Below are 22,838 nucleotides of genomic sequence, written 5' to 3' on the forward strand. Positions count from 1 at the left end.
CAACGATAAACTGAAGTTACCATATTTGTAATGCGGAGGAGTGACGTAGAGACGCCTCTGGTAGTGGCCATGACCTGTCAATCACAGTAAGCCCGCCCTAAAGTTTACCATGCTGTATGGTCTATTTGACTCTAAATTGGACCATAATTTACCAAATGAACATCATACTGTAATGAAGAAGCCTTGAAACTTGAGATTGAGACCACAAACTCATGTTTACAATGTTTACTGAGGGAATACATCAAGTGAGAAGTAGAGTCATTTTCTCATAGACTTCTAATCATTTAGACAACTTTTTGCAACCGGAGGAGTCGCCCCCTGCTGGTCAGTAGTGAGAATGCAGGTTTTAAGACACTTCAGTATTGGCTTCACTTGGCAGAACCGGAGGTTGCCGCCTGGTTCTGATAATTGAAGCCTCCTTATGACATTGAATCTAATCTGAGAGGCTGGCGTGCATTCTGTTTGTTTTACTGATGAGAGGAAAACAGAGACACCCTGTTAACGCCGCTTTAATGACTTAATCTGGCCCCCCCCCCCCCCAAAAAAAAGGTTGAGAAACAATAATCTTTATGGTGGCCACTTTAATATATATCTTATTGCCACATTCAAATCACATTATACATACATTAAATGTGTGCAGCCATACCTCTGAATCACCACTAACATCTCTGATTATTTCAGTGCTTCAAAGACAATGAAGGTGAAACAAAATAGAAAATCAGTTTGATTATCAGGCGAGCATACCCTGCGTCTTTATTGTAAATTTAAGTGGAAGATATGGGAACTCTCTGACAGATATCTCCCACTCAAGTCACACAACTCCAGAGTTAAAGTTCAAGGCTTCAAGAGAGCTCTTTTGTCTCCTATTGATGTCTGAGCGTTAAAGGAGACATATTGTGCTCATTTCCAGGTTCAAACTTATATTTTGGGGTTCTACTAGAACACGTTTAATGTTCAAAAGACTTTTTTAAAATTGATTTTGTATTAACTGGGACATATTTAGAGTGTTAATGTTTAAAACAGTGAAAAGGTTTAATATTGTATAGTATCCTGACGGCTTGTTTAAACACAGGCTGTGTGTTAAACCGTGGATTGAGCGTTTTGATACTTTCACAGGATTTTCATGTTAAACCTTTAAAGTGCTTTGCAAATGTTTTACGAAGAAGGAAATGCAGTCAACGCATTTGTTAAAGCTCAACGATACACACAATGTGTTTGAGTGAGTAACACAAAACTATACTTTTGTTTGTTTAGAACAAAACTCCTCAGAGCACCTTTAAAGCTACAGTAACTTGTTTGTGACACTTGTAGTTAGCGGAGACATGTGAGCACAACATTCATTTTATCACCTTTAAATTAATATGGGAAACAGCTAACAGTTGCTTATTATATTAGAATCATTGCTATGGGCTGAAACTATTACTTGATCAACTGTTGGTTAGTCAAAACAAGCAATTTGAAGAAATCACCTTGAGCAATGGGAATTCAGGATGTTTACCTATTTTCTTATTGATCGTAAAAGTAATAATAATCTATTATGATTTTTTTTTTTGTGGCAGCCCTTTATGTCTGTATTAATTCCAATCAAATAGTTGTGGAGATGTAAACCAAAAACACAGACCAACACCATGTTCATAGAAAAAAATTATTAAAATTCAATTAGCATTTTACATTTAGCAGGACATCAGAAAACAAAGGTGATTTCCTTATAAATTAAACTCATCTGATAAACCTTAGAATCACACACATTCTTAACAAATCCATTTTTAACAGAGGTGACAGTTAACATGTACATTTGTGCAAAAGTCCTCTCGTTAGGTTTCACTTAGAGACAAAATGATCAATCAATCAAACCCGTCTTTCTTTCAACAACGTCCATGTTACTTAAGTGCGATGCTGAGTTTTGACTACTCTTGGTAATTTGAAGAAAAGGAAATTGGTGTTCACATCACCCACATTAGCAGAAATAACTCAAATAATAAAAAAAAAAGAATCAACAAGAAAATGAATTCTCCTCCGTTAAGTCATGCAAAAGTTTCCACCAGCATCACAATGAGCTTAACGGTGTTCATGAGTATCTGGAGAACTTTGTTTGAAATCTGTCCACTGGGCCAAAGTCTGCACAGCAGCTACTTTTACAGCTGGCTGTGACCAGAACGAAGGCGGAGAAATGTTCAGAGGTAACGAATACTGTAAAATGCTCAAACAGACAGAAAAAAAGACAGTCACCCACCCACAACATACATAATGCACACAGTCACCAGAGGGCTTCCCTCAGGAGTCCTCAGTGGCGACGTCCAGCTTCCTCTGAGGAACGTAAACAGTTTTGGTGGCCAGGTGTCCACCGGCGGTGACCATCGCAGCCAGGGGGGAGACGGGGACCGGCGTGTGGAAGAAGCTCTGCTGGGGGAGCCCCGTCCCGTTGGGGGTGGTCATCAGAGGCTGGAGGACACACAACCTTCAGTTAGTCTTTAAATCATAGAGGACCAGTTCAACCACATCAAAAAGCAACTAGTTGTCCCTGTTACTCCACAGACCTCACTGAGTCCTCGTGAAAACGACTAACCTTTAAAAACACAAACGGGTTATATTGGTTCACAAGCTAAAAGTGAAATACTCCTGACGTCTTATAGTGTACAAATGACCAACATATATCGACGGGGTTGTTGAAGAACGTCAATCACTTTACCAAATCTTTCAAAACTCAAAGTCTGATCTGTGGAGTAAAACATTAAGACTTCCTCTCTCTCTCTCAAGTATTTTAGTACTATTACTTTGACTCAAGTGACATTACTATTTTTTCTCAGACTTGACAAAGCTCCTCAGAAAACATTATATAACTGTTTTTTTTAAAGGTTGAAGGTAGCGATGCACTGATTGATTCACATGACAGAAAAGTGTTTGTGTATGCTGTCAGTTATACTTCTTAGGAAGCAAGAAAGTCGGGATCAGCCATGATAATTGCAATCTGTACATCTCTAGTTAAAAAACAGGGAAGTTACTGTTTTTTTTTACCTGCTGTACACTGAACAGGGCCATTGGCTGCCCCGACACAGACTGCTGGACAGGCACAGGGGACACCGGTTTGATGAAGACCATGCCTCTCTGCTGCAGAGCCAGCGGGCTGGCCAGCGGGCTGGCGCACTCTTGAGTCTGGGGGGCGGTGAAAGCGTTTCCTGGGCTGGAGCCGGAGATCAGGCCCAGGTTCTGCAGGGTGAAGTTGAGGATGGCGGGACTGGGGCTGTGGAGGCGGTGGGCCTGCTGGATGGCGTGTGGCGAGGCGGCAGCAACGGGTCTGTGGAAACGAAGGCTGATGGGTGTGATCTCCTGGGCGAGGGCAGGTCTGGAGCCTGTTGTTGACAACATAAAACACGTGTTTAGACAAATTGAATGATAATGAAATTAAATCTCATGCAGTCATTTCCCACAATGGTGTGAACAAAAGACTAAGGACTAAAAAAGACTAAATGTAGGTGCACTCTGAGACCTCAAATCAACATTTGATGACGTCGTTACCTGCAGTTGGTGTTTGGTAGATGTTGTAAGTGGGAGTTGAGGCCTTGTTGCTTTCTCTGCCTGAATCTTGAATTGCTGAGTTGTAGCTGATGAGGGACTGCTGGGAGATTGGGATCAGGTATCCGGCCGGTACTAAAGTCTGGACAGGCAGAAAGATAAAAGTCACACATACTGCCGCTGCATCGACAAACACGACAAAAGCCGCTCTGCTGTTAACTGAAGGCCAGTCGGCGTTGTGTTTGTGTGTTCACCTCGGCGTGGAGATGTCCCGGCGTGAGCGGAACGACTCTGACGGGTGTTAATCCGGCCTCGCTGTCCGAGTTTGCCGCCTTGTCCTCTCTGTCCAGGAAGGTCTCTAAGGTCTGCTCTAGTGTCTGGTGGGCTGCAGCGCCGCCGGGGGTGTTGACAAACTCCGGGTCCAGGTGGAGAGCTCGGGGCGAGGGCCGGCTCGAGAGCTGACCGTGACGAGCCTTCAGACGGGCCTGGAGGATCTCGCACAGTTTTGGAGACGTGTCCTACGGGGGGGGGGGGGGGGGAAGAGAAGTAATATGTCAGAAATAAATAACTGCTTAAACACTTTTAACGTGATTTTGTCTCTTTGTTTTATAACCACATGCCGGCTGATGTTGTTATTTTGCAAAAGACCAGCCACTTGCAGCATTCCTTTAATCAATCAGAAAGTATAAATGTAGATGTACTATTCACCTTACAGTTGGGGTCCATCCTCTTGGCTTTTGAGGGGCTGCTCTCTAAGGCAGAATCTAAAAGCAACCGTTTGAGCACCAAGGGGCTGACGTCCGACGCCCTGAAGGCCGGCGTGCTCCTAGCAGCGCACTGGCCCGTGGGGCTCTGCCCGGTCTTGTCCTCAAAGGTCATGGAGCGCACGGCGAGGCTGGTCGGCTGCGGCCGGACCAGAGGGTTCGGCCTCGGGGACGGAGATTGCAAATACACGGCGTAGGGCACGCCCCCCCGCTGCTGCTGCTGCTGCTGCAGCAGGACGGGGATCATCGGCGAACACTGGGCGGGGAGGTAGGCGACGGAGCACGCGGGCAGGGCTGCCAGCGGCGTGTTGGGGGTGAGGTGGACCGCAGCGTTGACTCTCGTCTCCGGGGTTGGAGTTAGTAACGGGGCCTGAGGCGGCTCCATCGAAACAGACGAGGTCGGCTCTTCTCTCATAGCAGCAGTGTCCGACTCAGCAGCAGCAGCGGGCTTTGAAGCCTCAGCTCCGGTCCTGGAACAGAAGCAGGACACTCACTTAACAATCTAGAGATCTACAATGATCTTAATACAAAACTGCTGGGAGCTGAACCTGTAGTTTAGATGATGAGTTATAGATGACCAATCAAAAAATTCTATCACATGTTTAAAACACATCAGTGTCTGAATGGCTTGTTATTTTTGTGGTAGCCAGAGCGAACCTACAAAGCGTTTGAAAACACTCTTCTGCACCAGCAGCCTTACCGTCTTATCAACCCCAATAACGGACAAATGCATAGATTACACTGAAAGATTGAACAACAGTCCAAATGAATCCAAACTTACGGTGACTTCTGGTCAAGCTCGATCTTACAAATAGCAGCAAGCTGGGCCATTTTGTTTAGGGAGGAAGTGTTTGAATCGCCTGATGATAAAAGAGGCGAAGACTGTGTCATCACACTATTCACAAACATTTACACAAGTAGCCTCGTCCCGAGAGACTTCTTTACTCACTGAGGAAACTCTTGACAGGACTGCTGGGGGCAGAATTGATCTTCCGGCGGTCGTCCTGAATGCTCTTGGCCAGCTTTATGAGGGAGGGGTGCCGGGTGAAGCCGCGCTTGACTCCAGACGATGAAAATAGCTTTTTGGCACAGTTGTCTAAAGACGCACGGGACTCCAGAACACTTTTCTTGGTGGCTGAGAATTCGGATGTGGAGCTCTCCAAGTCTGAAACAAGAGGTAAATGTTTAGTCTGTGAAACTAGGAGATACTAATTTAACATTTCATCAGCAGCACTGGCAGTCAAGTCCTGAAATATATTTCAACACAGTGGTTTGCACATAATAAATTAATATAAATGTGATGCCAGTCGGCCCAACATCCCAGTATAGTAAAGTAAATGGGGGGGGGGGGGGGGGGACCTGGAATACCTTTGACTTCGGGACCGAGCCATTCGAAGGCCGGTTTCCTCCCTCTCGTTTCTGTCACGTGGACTTTCTCGATGAGCTTCAGGCTGCGCAGCACATTAGCAATATCATACAGCCGGCGCACTTTGGCTGCAAAACACACGTGAAACAAAACATCAAGATTATCAACTGCAGATACAGATACGCAGAACATATTCTGACAGCATTCACACGCGACACGCCGTCTAAAACTTCAACATGACATCGCCCCAGCTTCTTTCAAACCAGCCCTCTATCTAGCAGCCTCTGTACTCACTCTTGAACTTGTTCTTGTCTTGATCGGCGCCCTGGTCCTCTCCGATCAGGATCTTGGCGGCCACGTCTAGACTGACCACGCGAGGATTAGACACCAGGAAGAGCATGACAAACTTCTGGCTCATCACCCTGAGAGATTTGTCCTTCCGACTGTTAACAGAGGCTGGACAGGAAAAAGATATCAGATTACTGCGCCACAATACATGGACATCAATGTCAAGGACTGAAGAATCTGGCCTAAAGTATGACAAACAGCTTCTCACCAGCTTTGAACTCTACTCCTGGAAGCTCCACAAAGAAGAGCTCCTTCTGCCCCAGCTCCCCGCTATCCAGCTCCACCGCCACCTCCTCGTTCTCCTTCTCCTCCCCGTCAAAGTCAAACTCCTTGTCCAGGAGACGCTGCCGGATGTGCAGCATCTGCTGGCCGTACTTTTGGTCCTCGCCCACCTGCTTCAAAATGGCCAGAGTCTGAGCCAGCTTGGTCCGCCCGTGCCACGTGTAGCGGTTCTTGGCGGAGCGGCTCACCATGTGGAGGCTCTCCAGCACATTCATGATGTCGTAGATGCGCCGACGTTCTACGTCTGAGCGGAGAGAAAAGAGAACACATAAAGCAAAAAAAAAGATGCAAGTTAATAACTGAGCTAGTAGCACAAATAGTAAAAGAAACAGCATATGTGTCTGGCATTGATTGTGATCGTATTACTTAATTCTCTACAACCAATAGGTGATAAAGAAAACATACTGAGCTCAGTGGCCACGTCATCCAGGCAGATGTCGTTGTTGAGGGCAGGGTTTGGGTAATCTGGGTAGCGGATGAGGAATTTATGACAGAGCAAACCCAGACTCTTCTCCTTCCTGCTGATCATTTTCTCTGACTCATCTCCATTTTCAGTGTCCTACGGGAAGAGAACGGATAAGAAACGTATTCCTTTGAGCGCCTTGACTTATAAGTAAGCGTCTATCCTGTGTTGATGACTTTTTTTTGTTTCTGTACCTGTGAAGCTTCAAGACTGTCCCGCCCGTCATTGTCCATGCACAGCTCCTTCTCTCGGTTCCTGATGTCAGGACTAGCAGCACTGATGAGCATTTTAAGGTTGGAAGTCGGCGTCCAGGGGTCCACGGAACCTACTTCCCTTCCTTTTTTAGGTGTAGTGAGGGGACCCATGGCGAGCTGGTTCTCCACTGACTCTGCACACGGGCGAGATGACTTCTTGGGAGTATTTACCGGAACCTGGGGTGCAACAAAGCAACCATCCTAGTCAGAAAAAAATATAGAAACAAAAGACAATGATTAGGATGTAGAAGCCCATCCATTCCTACCTGGGTGAGGGAATATCTGAGAAACAGAAATGGGATTTCTGGGTCAGGTTTTGAGAATTACGCGCTGTACTTGACATTTTCCAGCGTTAGCTAATCTATAGCTGTGTCATTAGCACAGCTATAGATTCAGATATGATAGTATGAAATAATAGTAACAGTATTGGTGAAAAAAAGCAACAATTAACTTATTTATTCAACCTTTTTTTCCAACTAACTAAAACTGTGTTGTTGTAGTATATCCACCATGTTAATTAGCATTCATTGATCTTAAAAGTATGTTTTTTTAGCTAAACTACATTAATAAGATCTTTATTTTACTTGCATATTTTCGCAGAGACATCCTTACCGCTTCTTCAGTGAAATTAATTTGTCGGATACCATCGTTAAAAAAAGGAACGTGACAATAATAAGATGGACTATGCACATACCGATGGTTTAATTAGCTTTACTCCCGCCCTTCCTTTTAGAACGTATCACGGAATACGTTTAAATCTTATCAAAACACCAGATTCATATTGGCGGTAACTGACGTGCATTCCATCGAATCGCCGGGCCCAACAGACGCGGCGGTGCCGCCCTTTTTTTGTCGAAAGTAGCCAATGGGAGCGCCGCGCGAGGCAAGCGTACAGGAAGTGGAAAGACTGTCCCGCGCAGGTAAACAGTTTTTTGAAATCCTTGGCGCGGAACAGCGGCGGCTCGCTTTAAATTAAGATAAGCTTTGTGGCCAAAGTCTGAATTCGTTACTACAGTGAGAGTGTTGCATTTATACGGTGGCTTATTCGAGAAGCGTACGGTCTACTCTTCTACTCAAGTTAATGTTTGTGTCACGTAGCTAGCAGTACAATTAACGTAAACAAACATAGTAAAACCGGATAATCCAGAAACTTCACAACGGCTTTGCCTTAAAACACACTGCGGCCAGATACGTTAACGTACGTTACACGGCCAGCAAGTGAAGGCGGTAACACAAGACACACCGAAACCAAAGCTGCAGTTAAAGGAAACATCTTGATCCATTTTAGGATTAAATAAAAAACCGTCCATACATTCGCTAGTTAAACATAAATACGTGTAGATTTACCCAAATCCGTGAAACACGTCTTTGCTTCAGATGAAACGTCCCATCTTCACGGTGATGTGTTGTGGATAACGTTACGTTACTTCCAAAAGATAAACCTGAGCGCTAAAATGTAGATTTTAAAATAGGAATAGAATCTCAAGCAAAAAAACCCAACAGAAACCCCCAAAGTGAAATAGTAACTCGTCTTGTTTTTTTTCTCTCTTGCTAGTGAGGAGTGGCCTCTTAGTCAACTTTACTACAGATGTGAAAAGTTTGGGTGACCATCGTGACCGCCAGCACTCGTCCCGCCCCGTATGAGCATGCGCGTCACCCACGTCCACTTCCTTCCTGTGGGAGAGAGGCGGGGCCAGAGAACACGCCGCCTGCATCTCCAGTCTAGATTTGACAAATCTATGATGAGTTTTTTATTTTTTTAATGTGAAACGACATTTATAATAGACCTATAATAGGTCTATATTTTCTACAAGTGTGCACATGCAATCTGTTCTGTAATCTCCCTTGATATTGGGATGATAATGCTGCAGGGAGCATGGCTGGATTAAACATTTAGAGGGACCTGGGTAAACAGTGGCTGTGACCACATAGAGTGCTGCAGGAGTGACATGTTTTTTTTAGGCCAACCCCAAGGTTATTGAAGAAGGCTGAGAGAAAGGAAACTTTTCTCAAATAGAAAGAATTTCCTTATGGTCCTAAGGTATAATATGTATAGGTGAATTGTCGGTTTCTGTTTGTAATCACACAGTATTCATAATTCGCCCTCCTCTCCGGTTCAACGAGCGAGCCAGTGAGATAGAGAGTGAGCGACAGCAGAGCGGTAGTTAAGCAAGCTAAATAGTTAATGAAGAGAGGGGCCGGTGTTATTTAGGACCCGAAATCGGTGAAGTCGAGGTTTCAAAACAGCAGTCCACAGACCAACGGGTGACGTCACGATGACAGTCTATTAGAACAAAGCTGTACATCAGAAGAGTATGACGTTATTTTCGGAATACTTCACGGCGGTTATGTTGTTAAGCACAAATCAATACATCCACACCTCTTCACGGAGCTGTGGGAAGGTGCCAAATGCTCTTTGCCGACGTGTAACATCCCGAACACAGCAAATGAAGAAGAAAAGAGAGAGAAAATTCAGGCAGAGGGCAGAGTCTTATTATTATTTTAGGGATTTTTTTTTGCATAATTATTGTACCTTTTAAAGATCTTTCAACAATTGCCGAATAACAATTCTTTCCCATAAAGTAGGTTACTATGACACCCTCCCAATACTCCACCGTGGTCGCATGAGCACAAAATACTACACAACGAGACATGTTGGCGGGATGCAGTTTTGTAAAAATACTAATTTCCGGGTTTCAGGTTTCATTCCTGCAGCACTCTATTTATCAAATTGCAGATTTGCAGCAACATTATACTTACAAATACTGCTAATAAGCACATATTTCAGTTTTAATGGAAAACGTAACCTTAAGGAACAACCAGTACTCATGTTCTGGAAGAAACCTCCTTCAAGTAGTCTGTGTAGTTTATAGTAATTTCATTTAACACAACTTTTATTTTGGAATGTACCGCGTGAGCACTATAGACCTACTAAAATAAATAAATTAAAACTAGATTTTAACTCAAGGACCCTGAACAAGATACGGCAACAAGATAAGTGTACCTCTCTTAAGTTGATGTTGTGTTTTAGTGAAATGAATCAAATTAGCTGCATGACTATTTAGCGTTTCCAGGGAATAATATAATATAAATATATATAGCTATATCTATTACATTACATTTACATTACATTACAGTCATTTAGCAGACGCTTTTATTCAAAGCAATTTACAATTCAGATTCTATCACATAGGCTACGAGAGCGATTTCTTTTTTTTGGGGGGGGGTTAAGTGTTTTGCTCAAGGACACATCCACTTATCCACAGTCGCCCTTACCTATATTTCTATATACATTTTTGCTGTGGTTTTATATTTGTTTTAATGTAATATTATATTGCTGACAGGCACGTGTGTTGAAATATACAAATGTATTTATTTGTTGTGCCTGTTTTTGTTTTTAATCGGATAGTGAACATGATACAAGTTTATATACTGTATCTGTTGTCATTTTAGCTCCTCCATTTAGGAATTGTGCGTCACGTTTGTATGCACAAATGCATGCTATGACCAGATTATACAGTAAATCACCAAGTTAACACAACTGTTTAAAGCCCTTGCATAGTTTGCGGTAAAGTTAGTTTTACATTATTTGTTGATGGGAAATTTGTGCAATTTCTGTAAAATAAAAGATGGAAAAATACGAGCAACTGACCCAGAACTCCAGGGTCCCCAAACGTCCTCGGTGGACTGCATGTTTTGGTAGTTTTTAGTAAATTTATTTTGCTTGGGGAATTTTCCCCACCAAAGTACAACTTCAAGTAATTCAGATCTATCTGGGGCTGGAGCCAGGTTATTCCAGCATAGGAGTTTCTGTTTGGTTTAGGAGTCTCTGTGCAAAGAATGAAGCTGTGTGCACACATGGAGGTGGCAGTATAGGCTGCATACACACAATGCAGGGTAGGAGGTAGGTGTTGGAGGCATAGGGGGCCCACCCAACACACACAACAATGTTTGCTCTGTTAAACTGTTATTTGTTGAATAATCCCAGAGCGTTTTCAAATATCAACAGTCCAAAACCCAAATATAGTTATAGTTAGTTTATTATCATGAATTACCAGAAAAGACAAGACAACCAGCCCGTCTGTGGCATTTAATGCTGTACAAATTAACTGATACATTTCAGATAATTATTTCCCGTGTATTGACTAATTGTTTCAGCTCTAATTTAAGTGCTGCTTTATTTTTAATTTACCTCCACGGTGCTGTTTGTGCAGCTAAAGACTGCTTCCTATTAATCACTTAATCAAATCACACCATGCTTTTCACATGTGGAAAAAAAAGTCTAATTAAATCCAAAATTAATCAGGGTTTATTAAAGCTTAATGTGATCACACTGTCAACCGGATAATCACGATGACACGGTAGTCAGAGCTAGGGGCCGTAGTTATCTGATAGATTCATTTAATTGACTCCAGGTCATCGTACAGCGGACACGTCTCTGTTTCGACGCTAGGTGGCGGTAGAGCCCCGTTTAACGGGAGTCACCATGGAGACAGACGGGCGACTTCAAGGATGCTGGGAGAGAACAGTGACGTAATGTTACGGTTTCGAGAGAGAGAGAGCGAGTGGGACCCTGATGCTGCCTTTAGATGTTCCTCGTAAATTAGGCCACCCACTCCAAGTATAAGGACAGCGATTCAAAGGGATTTGATTAAAAAAAAAATGGACCCAGTTTGTTGACAACATATAACAAATAGTCAATATACATCTATGGTAGAGACATCTGCCTTGGGCCAAGGAATAATTATGTTGGTATAACTTTTGCACAAAAGATCCAGCATGTATTTTCCCAAGTGTAAAATGTGTTACAGCTAGGGCCATCTCTAAAAACTGTCAAACAACAGTGACAAATTGCCCCCCCCCCCCCCCCCCCACACACACACACACACACACACTCCTTGTTTCTAAAACAACAACAACAACAACAACAACAACAACAAACTGTTCTTTTGCATCATGTTGCAAAACAAGGTCAGAAAGTGCTTTGCAAAATCCAAAGCACTGTAACAGCCTCAGAACAAAATCGACAAAACCTAAACGCCACTTGAACTTCAAGTCACTTAAAAGCACATTCGTTAAAAAAAGAAAACGTTTGGGAAACCCGTTTTGCAACAAAAATAATACGCGAAATGACAAGTGACAAGTCAACATTTCCGACAGCGCGTGAATGCATCACCTGGCTGCTCCGCTTCGCAGCCAGAAAGGAGCGGACAGCGAGAGGCACGAGGCAGGGACCGTCTCCACCGGAGAGGTAAGAACCAGAGAAGTGCTGGGTGAGCAGGTACCGCTCTTTAACGTCTGTTTCTCCTGCGTGGTTTATTTATTGTTCTTAAATTTAAGGCAAAGAGTTTTTTTCCCCTGTAAGCTCAGAAACGCAGTCTGTCATGCAGCCTATGAGGGCTCGCAGATTGTGCTGTAGTGATGCTGCAGCAGCTCAAACCCTCGGCAGGCGATTTGTTCCAGGTTACTACCAACTCTTGACTTAATGCTTGTTTTGTCGTCAAGCATTCGAAGTGTTTGCTCCAATTTACAAGAACTGCGGAGCACTATTGCAAGTGTATGACCAGCAGAATAAAAGTTAGCCAGTTATGTTTGAATAAGTGTTTTTCTTGGTGTTAAAAGCTCACACCTGCAGCAATTAGCTGGCGGTTTGTTGAGAAGTAAACTCAGGTTTTCGTCATTCGCTCCCACGAATGAACTGTTTCCTAGATGCAATAGACACAAATGGAACCTCGAAACATTGAGCTGCTTTGCAAGTCAGGAGGAACTGTGAAATATTTCAAATATGTCTCTCGTCAGATGCGGTTTATCTAGTGGTTGCATTTGGGATGTCTGCATGATACTGAATATGTGTCTTTTTTGACACCGCAGCCTTTGCTTTAATGCTTACTTTCACGTTTTCTTTCTCAACACAAGCTGTCACTTGTCACCTGTTCACTGTCAGGATACCACACTTGACCTCTGAAAGTGAAACCTGCCCATGTTTTTAAGGTTAAATCTCGGGCAGTAGAGAGGATCATGACGATCACTTCCTCCTCAGAGATGACATCTCCATGGCAGCAGCGATGATGGTTTTGGGAGAGAGGACCATCCTGGTTATCTCAGGTTCCCGTTCTCCACCCTGATGCTCGCTTCAGGTCAGGCCCCTCGGGACCAAGAGAGAGGAACCACCAAGAGACGGTATGACTGAGACGAGGCGTGCGGCCGAGGTCGGATCCTCCCAGAGATTGGGTGTCACCTTTTCAAAGACGCAAAGTTGATGCACAGACAGTTTTTCCCATTTATTTTTTATTTTTTTGGATTGAAATTCATGCGCCACAACCGGGAACCAAGTGGGAAGGGGACATAAATACTTTGAGCAGGTATTTCCCTTCATTCCCAGAGAGTCTGGATATTTAGCTGAGGGGAGAGCCTGAGTACTCACTCACTTATGGAAAGATGGAGGCAGGAGCAGAGGCGAGTCCACAACAGCACCAGAGGAGGAAAGCTGTGCAGCACGGCTTGGAGGACCAGAAAAGGGTGAGTCAACGACTGATCCTCTTAAATCTACCAGATCTACCTGTCTGCTGTGTGTCGTGTGACGGCTGAGGAGTGCATGAGGCGGAGGGAGCGGACGAACAGTCTCTGAATGTAGAGTTTTAATGTTGACAGTGGATTCTGGATATTGAAACTGTTGCTATCCTAACTTGATGAAAAGGTTCATACAGATTTGGCTTCTCGCCAGCGGATGTTGTAAGAAGTCTTTTCTAAAAGATCATCCCCAGACCTCCAAAAGTCTGTAAAATTGTACATTTAGATTCTAAATTGTCAACAAGAAAAGATCCAACACAGTTTGTCACATTGCAAAAAAACTAAAAAAAGACCTTTACTTTGTCTTGGTGGAGGTTTAAATATTTGCTAAAGTCATCGGTAATATTGCATTGAGTGTGACCTTCATCGGGAGAACCCGCTCAGGTGTCAAAGGACGCATAACCGGATTGATTCAAAGCCAAAGACTCTGTGAAAGCGTCGAGGCGTCTGTGAAGTCTTCTTTGATGCATTGTGGTTGTGTAGAATTACTCCAGCGGTCTGCGTTAAGATTGATGGGGTACTTGATACCGTGACTCATTTTCCCTGTTTCAGCTTCGCTCTGCATTTTCCACATGAGGTTGATGTAGTGCTTTTGTCGTATGCAAACCTCATAGCTCTAGTTTCCCTGCTTTTTTTTTAACTTTTTATTATTTTGACTTCAGATGAAGGATTAGATGGTTAGGCAGTTGAAAAGTAATTGACAGCTCCTTGGGCTTATAAACCCTCTCAACTCTGTATCAGATACATTTAGAAACATGGCTTCTTTTCTTGCAGTAGTTCTGGTTGAGCTGACATGTGGGAGATACAAGGCTTTCACTAGACTCTGAGGATGTGCAGTTGTGATAGACCGGGACGGAGTCACCAGAGTCATCGTGCACACGCTAAATAGATGTCTGTGATGATTCAGCCTTCATTTTAATGTGAAGTCGGACTGAATTTCTTCTGCCTGCCTGCAGTGAAAGCTGATTCAACTGACTTATACAGAGCGCAACACTAACTGTTCAAAGCAACGCAATTATTGATCATGCAAATGTGACATAAAAACCTAAAACTTTCTCACGGTAAACAAACAAAATTCTTTGAAATTGTGCATGTTTTATCTGATAAATTACAGAATTTGAAATCTTTATTTTTAACAATCGATGTGTCCACACTCAATTCCTGGTATACAAAATTTTGTGCTACAGATGCAGGATACCGATATTGGTTTCAGATATCGGACCGACTCAAATAGCTGGATCCAATATGGATGACAATGGGCCAATCTGGTATAAACCATTATTTTAATAAATAACAATTTACTACATTTATATCTATGTATTTATTTGTTATATTTTATTTTAAAACGTTAATAAAGCGATGTGTAAGTCAAGCCTGATGTTGACTAACACATGAAATAATGATCCTTGTCACTTCTACACAGTGAGGCATACGTGTTATTCATGAAACGCTGATATTGGGACCGAACAAGTCGTGTCCGTGCGTCCCTTCTTTGTCCTGATACACATCCGTTAGCCCTTCAGCATTGAAGTCCTCAACTGACACCAACACCAGCTTGTCCATCGTCTCCACTTCCAGAGACGACAGCTGAATCCCCTCTCACATACAGCTGAAGAGACGAGGACGCACGTTTTTCTGTTTGCTGTCCATATTCTTTATTTTAAAAAGTTGTTGCCACTGATGTTAGCCAAAGGCCAAGAAATGCAGAGGCCTGCTTATAGAGCCATACATTTAGTGCTCTGTTTACAGTGCATTCACAGCTAAGGTGGCAGGGATCCCAAAATCTTCTGGTTGAGGTGAACTATAAGGTGTGTTGGAGTTCGGTCGCTACTTAGTCTGGTTCTGTATTAAATGGTGTGAAGATTCGTTGGACTTTACTCCCTCTGCTGTACTGTAGGTGAGCCAGGGATCAGATTTGTTCTGGTTTATTTCCTTTCCCCTCCCTGTAAATTATTGATTTGATCAGGTGTGTTAAATTAGTCACCTGGGATTATGTAGAACATGAATATTAATTGATGTGACCAAAGTCCCAGCTGCTGTTTTCCAGTTTCCCAGCCTTCTCTCTGGATGTTAAGCGACACGCAAGCAGCAGCAAAGGGAGTTACAGCAGTTCTGTCTGGTGTAGCCCTTATGCCTTTCATACAGTGAGTTTTTTCCCTTTGCATGCTCAATGAGTTATCAGCAGCGACACGTCTAGATTTCATTAGAAGCCTCGGCTGCAGCCGCAAACGTGGCGGCATCATCAACCGGAGACCAGACGAGGCCAGACGCTCGGCGCTCTCTGGGGAAGAGAGGTTGTGCCAGACTGAGCCAATACGCACCTTCCCTCTTAATGGACATCAGACGACTTAAATAAATTGAAAGCACTGAGGTAGTAACATGGACACACGGGCTCCCATTGTTGGAGAATTACCCTGGGCATCCGTGCAGCAAGGTTCAGTGTCCCCCGACAGTTACCTAGGCTGCGTGTGTTCAAGATCCTCTATGTGATAGTCGCCGCAATAGGAGGTAATTGGATTTTGTTCCCTTTGTAGAAACTAGATTTACTCTCTTACATGTCCCCGGCTCTATATATTAATGTTCATTGAGCAGCAATCATAGACCTGCGTGGGAAAGCAGAGAGCGTTAGAGGAGAATCAGGGATGTATTGTGGCGCATGCAGGCTCAGTGTTTGATGGAGCACAACTGCAGACTTTGCTCCGATCAGAAACCTGCCTGTTTGTAGTCATTTGGTATTCATTGAACTAGGATTCCATGCGATTGGATCTTTAGTGTCATGAATTGTCCAGCTCAAGACGAGAAAGGATTGAGGTTGTACTGTATGTTCCTGCTTTTTGCCGTAATGGGAGGATGAGAGTTGCATGGTATGTAACCTATTCAGAACCTGTTTGAAACCTCCACCAACACTCAAATCATTGTAAGTGGGGAGTGGGGGTGCATTCAACTGGTATGTATTGTCTACTGAGTGCAGCTATAGCATCAGAAGTCGGTATTTGGTTCCTGAAAAGTTATACTGATTGGAAATGACTTTTTCCTCTTTTGACATCACACAGAGTGACATTTTAGAATGGTTCAAATATAATTTCATTTTAAAGAGTATCAGCTTCAAGCTTTAATAGCACTAAATAATATACGACTTTAAAATCCACCTCAAACAAGACAATTCTTGCTTTCCATAATATCTACATAAAGTCATTTTTTTGTCTTCCATCTTTCGTCCAATAAAAAGCAGCCGACGTCTGAAGTCTCAGATAATGAACAACCCCATCAGCATATAAAAGGCTTCTGAATTTATATGTAGAATCTGTCAACAACGGGAGAAGATTTTGATATTGGAAGCGTTCTGGTTATTGTTTGTAGTCCAAGTAGTATTGACCAATCAGGTTCAAGCAGGCTTTGGTTTTAATGCAGGTAAACAGTCTGTGTGGAGAAAAGAGGCGGAAAACATGGGCTTGAAAGCAATCTTGGAACTTCTTCTCCTCCTCGCTTTTTATCGGTTTAAAGTTAATTTGTCAACTGGCTACTTGTGAAACAATCTGGGTGCAGACCTCATCTCTCAACTTCAACTCTGGTCTTGTACCCTAAATTGCTAATTGGACTGGAAATAACAAGTAGTGCACGGAAATGAAAGTCTCGGTCCGTATATCCGCTGGCTAAACCGGAAGCCCAGAAATTTGTCCCCTAGCCTCGAGAGGCTCATCTGTCGGCAGACCGATAGCCGATCAAACCATTTATTATTGTGAATTTGATCACATTCAAAACTAATCAGAAGATCCTTAGGCAGACAATGACCTCACCAACAGGTCTCAGCCAAATCTGAAACGTTTTAAGACATCTTAAAAAAGTACAAAGAGACAGGACTCCGTCCAACATTATAGTCAGGTAATTGGATAACCTCAAGAATGTAATGTTGTAAATCTCAAATAAGAGGTTCCCTTTCAGTCACTAAAAAGTTGTATTTCATCTGACAATGGCACCATGTACCACATTAGATTCATAATTTTTGATTCATGCATTGCGCCTCCTCTGTATCACAGATTCGAGTGAAATTATGTCGGAGCGCTTTAAATGCCTCTGAACTGCAGCTCCAGACAGACATGCTTGATTTATTGGAGCGCAGTTAAAGAAACGGAGCTGTGAGCTGATCTTTGATTAACAACGTCTGAGCAGCGCATTGGGACAGTTGGCATAACCTTGCCTGGTTCTTGAACGCGCGCTAATGAAACACTTTGAACTCTGTGTTATTAAACTGCAGTGTGATTTATGTCCTGACCTCACACCGAGTTGTTGTGGATACAGTACAGATTTACTGCATTCATGTCGAAGCACACAGCAGGGCAGACAGTGTTGACATCACCTTGTGTTTCTCTTAGTCATGTTTTACAGCTAACGACATGTTTGGTGAGAAAGCAGCGCTCACAATATCTTTATTATCATCCACTGTGTCGTAACACAAAACAGACTTTATTAAGCTGAGAAAGTGCCTCAAACAGGCAATTAGGAGAACACTGACTGAAAAAGTGCACTAGATTTCAGTACATAAAGTGTCTGTTTTTTTAAATAAAGAGTTTGACAGTAGATCTCAAAACCTTCCACTAGCGTCTGATAGAGATGACGAAGGGCATTCACAAGGTGACAAAGAGCATTCTGTAATGGAATCTATTATTGATTCAGTACTTTGAGGATGAGAGGGAATTTGACACTAATTGCTCAATCAGAACCAATGGAATTTAGGTATTTATTTTCCCTAGTCATTTCTGACTGCTCATTAAGAGGCGTTCGATACGGTTGGGTGCGGTTCTGTAGGATAATGAGGTGTTTACAGTGGATACGTGTGCCGCCGACTGCTCTGCTGCAGCCATTCTCTAACGGCCTCATAATTAGCTAAGAGACACAGATGAGTGGGAAATCCTACATGGCTTTGTTTGTTTCTTTCACAAGATGGACTTAATCCTGAACCTCAGGGTACAGTTCACACTCAGCAGGAGAGGCCCGTTAGAGAGCTTAGTTTGTTCACTGCCAGGCTCTAGTGACTTCAAGCTCCAAGAAGACATGATGGGACACCGGCTTGTCGATACATAAATTGACAAAGAGCCTTGTTTCTTTCTTTCTCTTTGTTTATTGAAGCAGTAGAGTCACAACAAAATTATCCCGATCATGGTCAGTCATACTGTGATTTAAAATCAGATTTTTTAAATGATCTTAAGACCGCAAGCTGTTAAATTTCAGAATGGTGAAGTACGCTAACATGCTCACCAGCAACACCCTCATCCATCCATCCATCCATCCATCCATCCATCCATCCCTGGAATACATTTTTTACATTTGTTGCATTGGTGATATTTAGATATTGCTGTTAAAGTCAGAACCAGACAACGCAGCACGTTACAATGGTGCATATTACAACGTTGCACTTGCGTTGGTGCCTTTAATCACGTACAGGCATCTGTTTTAGAGAAATGAATGTTGACTAACCGGTCAACAGCATTCCTTGCAACAGCAACATTAAAAGCCACACACTATGGATAAAATGAAAACAAAAAAGTCACTGTTCTCATTTTATATGTGTTATGAATAAAGTTAAAGGAGAAGAAGCTTAAAAAAAAGTCTGCCGTTGCACAGTATAAGTGCAGTGAGATTCTCAAAGCACCGTGGTTGTCTTTTCCTTAGTCCTTATGAATTCTCCTTCACATCTTTCCTCAAAAAGTGGTTAGGTAAAGACGTAGGACATTTCTTTTTTGGCTATTCGACTGCAGCCTCAGCCTTGGTATATGAGCCCAGTCACCCTTCTCCCTTGCTACTACCTGAGCTCCAGCCGGGGAACCCCTGGGGTACTCCCTCCCCATTGGACGAGCCTAGAATCTCTCCACAGGGAGGCGTGAAGGAGGCGTCCTGATTGGATGCTGAACCACCTTAAAGTTGCAGCAGCTCTACTTTTACCTCCTTGTGGGTTGTTGGAGCTCCTCACCATGTTCCTGAGGCTGAGCCCAAACAACCTGCAAAGACTTGAGGTACATGGAAACACCTCCATTTCTGGAAGTATGAGATCAGTCGTAGAACAGCTGAAGACTATATTTGCTAGTTACCTGCTTTATATGGATTTTTAAATAACCTTGTTTGACCATGTTTGACTTGCTACTGCACTGAGGCGTTTCTTCTACTTTACTACATCCAGGTTTGTCTGGTGACTTTTGACAGTAGTTGTTTGAGGAAATCATTCAGCTAAAGACAGTGAAATATCTAGCAGACATGTTGATCCTTCTTCCTCAGATAATCTCTTTTTGCTTAAACAGTTAAGGTGTTATTGTGTAAATCAAATTACTAGCTTTCTCCTAAATATAATCACGGCAACAGAAAAATTGCATTTACTGCTTTCTCTACAGTGTCCTTTAAACGTGGATATTTAGCTGGACACACGGGCGAGGTCACTGAGTCCGTACCCTCCCTGAGCTGCCAACCTGTTCATTAGGACTACAACATCTGTGCTCCGATAGCTGCAGTCAGTGCCCTCTTACACTATTCTCTGAAACAAGCTAACAAACAGTCAAGGGCATATCTCTGTCTGCAGTGCGTCTTCGACCAGTTGAGGTTTCATTTGTTGCTACACAGATTTGAATAATGACGCATCTCTTCGCTCTCAGCGAGAGCTGACGCCGGATTCCGACCCCCAAGTTGAGACAATCATTAGACTTGGTGATCACCTCCGCCGAATTGTCTCTCCACTGTTTCGTTGGCCTGTTGCCTAGAGAAGGAGGGCGACTAGAAGGGTGACGATTTGTCACTGACAGAGTTTGATTGATTGCGTGCGCCAGCCGCCCTGCACCGCTGCTATCTGAAACTAATTGGATGTAATATTAGAGAGATAGGACAGTGTGATGACAAATGAGCAGCCTTGTGAGATTATTTAGGACCTATTGTAGACGTTATCCCCCTTCTAACAGTTGCTCGTCTCCAGCCAGCCCCCGACTGGATCACTCAGATAAGTGATTGCCATCTTTAGTGATCCTAGTGGCCGACCATTATCTGACTTAGATCAGGTGCTCTGTAGCTGAAGCAGATGTGGCCCATTTTCTTTTAAAGAGTTCCACTTAGCCAAAAAAAAGAGTCAGCATGTGGAGCAGGTTCTGGCACTTTGTGATAGTGAAAATCTTAATGTGATGAATGTTTTGCCAGTAGAGATGAGGGCTCTTTTAGGCACCGGCTAAGCTGTTCTCGCAAACCAGGCAGCTGCAGAGGAGAGAAGAGGGATTTACTTTGGTGAAGGACTGTGTTTGCCCAGTCATGCAGCACTGACGAGCGCTGGGGCTCAGGGGTTTGAATTGTGGATGGGGAGGGGAAGGGGGGGTCAGAGGGTGGAGGTAGGACCAGGCATGCAGCTCTGAGGTTGGGGGAGGATGCTGCACTCAGGATGCTGCTTGGCCCTCAAGAGCCATCTGGCCGTCACCCTCTCCCCGCACCCTGAGGGAGGCTGAAGGACAGGTGGCAGGGGCTGGTAGGATGGCCTGGACTTCAGCTACGGGGCAATACGATTGGCTAGCTGGCTCCTCATAAGACATGGACCCCTCACATACCAAACGCCTGCTCAGCTTCGGGTCAGGAAGGACCTCCTTCATGACCCTGGAACGAAATATTTTGCCTTCAATCTGTATTTTATGGTTTTTCAGACCAATTACAGGTTGTGTTACAAAATTTGTACCAAACAGATTTGGAGTTATATAAATAGTCTATATAAATTATAGAAAGTTAAATAATTTGATAAAGAGACCTATTTTGCTAATTCGGACCACATGCACTGTTATTTCTTGAGCAACCATAGCCCAGCCTTCTCTAAGTTAGATCACATCAGTTGCATACATTTAACAAAATAAAAGATAAACTAAGCATTATCTCATCTAATTTGCTTAAAATAAAATAATGCATGAAATAACCAATTGAGATGCAAGTGTAGACATACAAGCTGCATGTTTCCCCCCTTATTTTAATTGCATGGACAGTTTCTTTTTTTAAGCTTCTTTGCCCAAAGCCTCCATTAATTTTCCACCGCGCTGTCAACGACTAGTGATAAACGTGTTTTGTGTCATTACGGCAGTATTGGCAAAAGCACAATATACAGCTGAATTTGATCTATACAAACCAATAAAATATCCACGTTTTCAGTAGAATTATTGTGTGTGCTATGTGTGACAGCTCGAGTCTCTAAGGCCGGATAAATGGTGTTGTCAGTGACACACTCAGCAGGGTGTGTGATGGTCCGGCTGTCCTGACTCGCACAGCGTTGTAATCCCCGTCTGGGGGTCAGTGGGCAGGATCTGGTTCAGTCTGGTTCAGGGGAGGTGCTCGGATGACGAACAGGTGCTTCAGCTCGCTCCTGTGGCGACGGGATTTCATCTGTGCCGTGGCCCATAGTGTCCATATTCACACGGAGAACACATTTTTTAAAATTGTTAATTCAGCAGGTAGCTGTGAATCATGAACAGTCTTTATAAATTAAGGACTCTTTTGTCTTTGGTTTAATTGAATTGAATAATGAAGTTATAATTGAAGCTGAGATGCAGCGTTTTGTCTGGGGGGAGCTTATTTTACAGCTGTCCACCCCCTATCAGACATAAATGCTTCAACCTCTTTCAATGTTTAATTATTTTTCCTCTAAGAGCACTTATTCTGATGGATTCTTGCCAGTGGATATATTTCATATTATTAGATATGCCGTTTTTTTTTTTTTCATTTTGAGCTCATAAAAAATATAAAATCCTTGTGCAGCACCTGTTAGCATATAGCTCCAGGCTCGGGTTGTATGTGACTGGAATAAAACAGGAAGGTAAGATTCTTGTTGTCGTTTGTTAATGCTGGGGTGTGAACACCAGCTCCACCAGATCTGCATGGTTGATACTGGAAGTGGGCTCTTCTTTGCCTCATTGGCTTAATGGGAGTCCACTTCTGCCTTTGTTCTAGGAAGACAGCGTTATCTTGTGTCTGCAGTCAGTATGTGTGTGTGTGTGTGTGTGTGTGTGTGTGTGTGTGTGTGTGTGTGTGTGTGTGTGTGTGTGTGTGAGCAGTGTGTTAAAGAGCGGTTGTCCCAGCTCCTCCACATTATGTTTTCCTCAATCCCTGCCCTCTCATCTTCATCCTGGGAAATACCGTCGGAATTCAATTTTACACACCAGGAATTTTCAGAGTGATAAGGAGGGATGAGGGGCAAAAAAAAAAAGGTGCTGTTTTTTTTAATCTGCAGCCCTGAGTGTGGAGCTGGAGGTTCTCCAGCCAATCCTTTCCCCCCA

The 22,838-nt window shown here is 43.3% G+C and overlaps 2 protein-coding genes across 3 annotated transcripts in view; one reads left to right on the forward strand and one right to left on the reverse strand.

Moving 5' to 3' along the window:
- Window positions 1–563: 563 nt before the first annotated feature.
- On the reverse strand, window positions 564–8,601 carry e2f8 (E2F transcription factor 8). Of its 2 annotated transcripts, none has more exons than XM_068730519.1 (13): window positions 8,338–8,601; window positions 6,931–7,191; window positions 6,679–6,832; window positions 6,200–6,517; window positions 5,938–6,099; window positions 5,646–5,771; window positions 5,227–5,442; window positions 5,059–5,137; window positions 4,222–4,747; window positions 3,768–4,031; window positions 3,517–3,655; window positions 3,016–3,350; window positions 564–2,442 (listed from the first exon to the last, which is right to left on the reverse strand). In XM_068730519.1, exons 2-13 carry the CDS (start codon window positions 7,099–7,101, stop codon window positions 2,275–2,277), a joined length of 2,658 nt encoding a protein of 885 aa, XP_068586620.1. In that variant the 5' UTR covers window positions 7,102–7,191; window positions 8,338–8,601; the 3' UTR covers window positions 564–2,274. The 2 variants fall into 2 exon arrangements, with proteins under 2 accessions (XP_068586620.1, XP_068586621.1); XM_068730520.1 differs by lacking the exon at window positions 8,338–8,601 and adding an exon at window positions 7,603–7,672.
- Window positions 8,602–12,216: 3,615 nt separating this feature from the next.
- nav2a (neuron navigator 2a) overlaps window positions 12,217–22,838 on the forward strand; it is a 214,169-nt gene continuing 203,547 nt past the window's right edge. The window contains exons 1-2 of the mRNA XM_068731045.1: window positions 12,217–12,241; window positions 12,982–13,509. Of these exons, the coding sequence (XP_068587146.1) occupies window positions 13,429–13,509 (81 nt within the window). The 5' untranslated portion in view covers window positions 12,217–12,241; window positions 12,982–13,428. The remainder of the gene's footprint in view (window positions 12,242–12,981; window positions 13,510–22,838) is intronic.

The sequence above is a fragment of the Cebidichthys violaceus genome, unplaced genomic scaffold (assembly GCF_023349555.1).
Source record: "Cebidichthys violaceus isolate CVI_PGR_0920_01 unplaced genomic scaffold, fCebVio1.0.p SCAF_5, whole genome shotgun sequence".
In the NCBI taxonomy this organism is placed as follows: domain Eukaryota; kingdom Metazoa; phylum Chordata; class Actinopteri; order Perciformes; family Stichaeidae; genus Cebidichthys; species Cebidichthys violaceus.

What these genes read in the sequence shown, in the direction of transcription:
- e2f8 (XM_068730519.1), bottom strand. Translation starts at nt 7,101, where the DNA reads ATGGGTCCCCTCACTACACCTAAAAAAGGAAGGGAAGTAGGTTCCGTG. An exon ending in TGACGTGGCCACTGAGCTCA is followed by an intron (nt 6,518 to 6,678) that starts GTATGTTTTCTT and finishes CTCTCCGCTCAG; the next exon opens with ACGTAGAACGTCGGCGCATC. An exon ending in CCCTGTTCAGTGTACAGCAG is followed by an intron (nt 2,443 to 3,015) that starts GTAAAAAAAAAC and finishes TGTGTCCTCCAG; the next exon opens with CCTCTGATGACCACCCCCAA.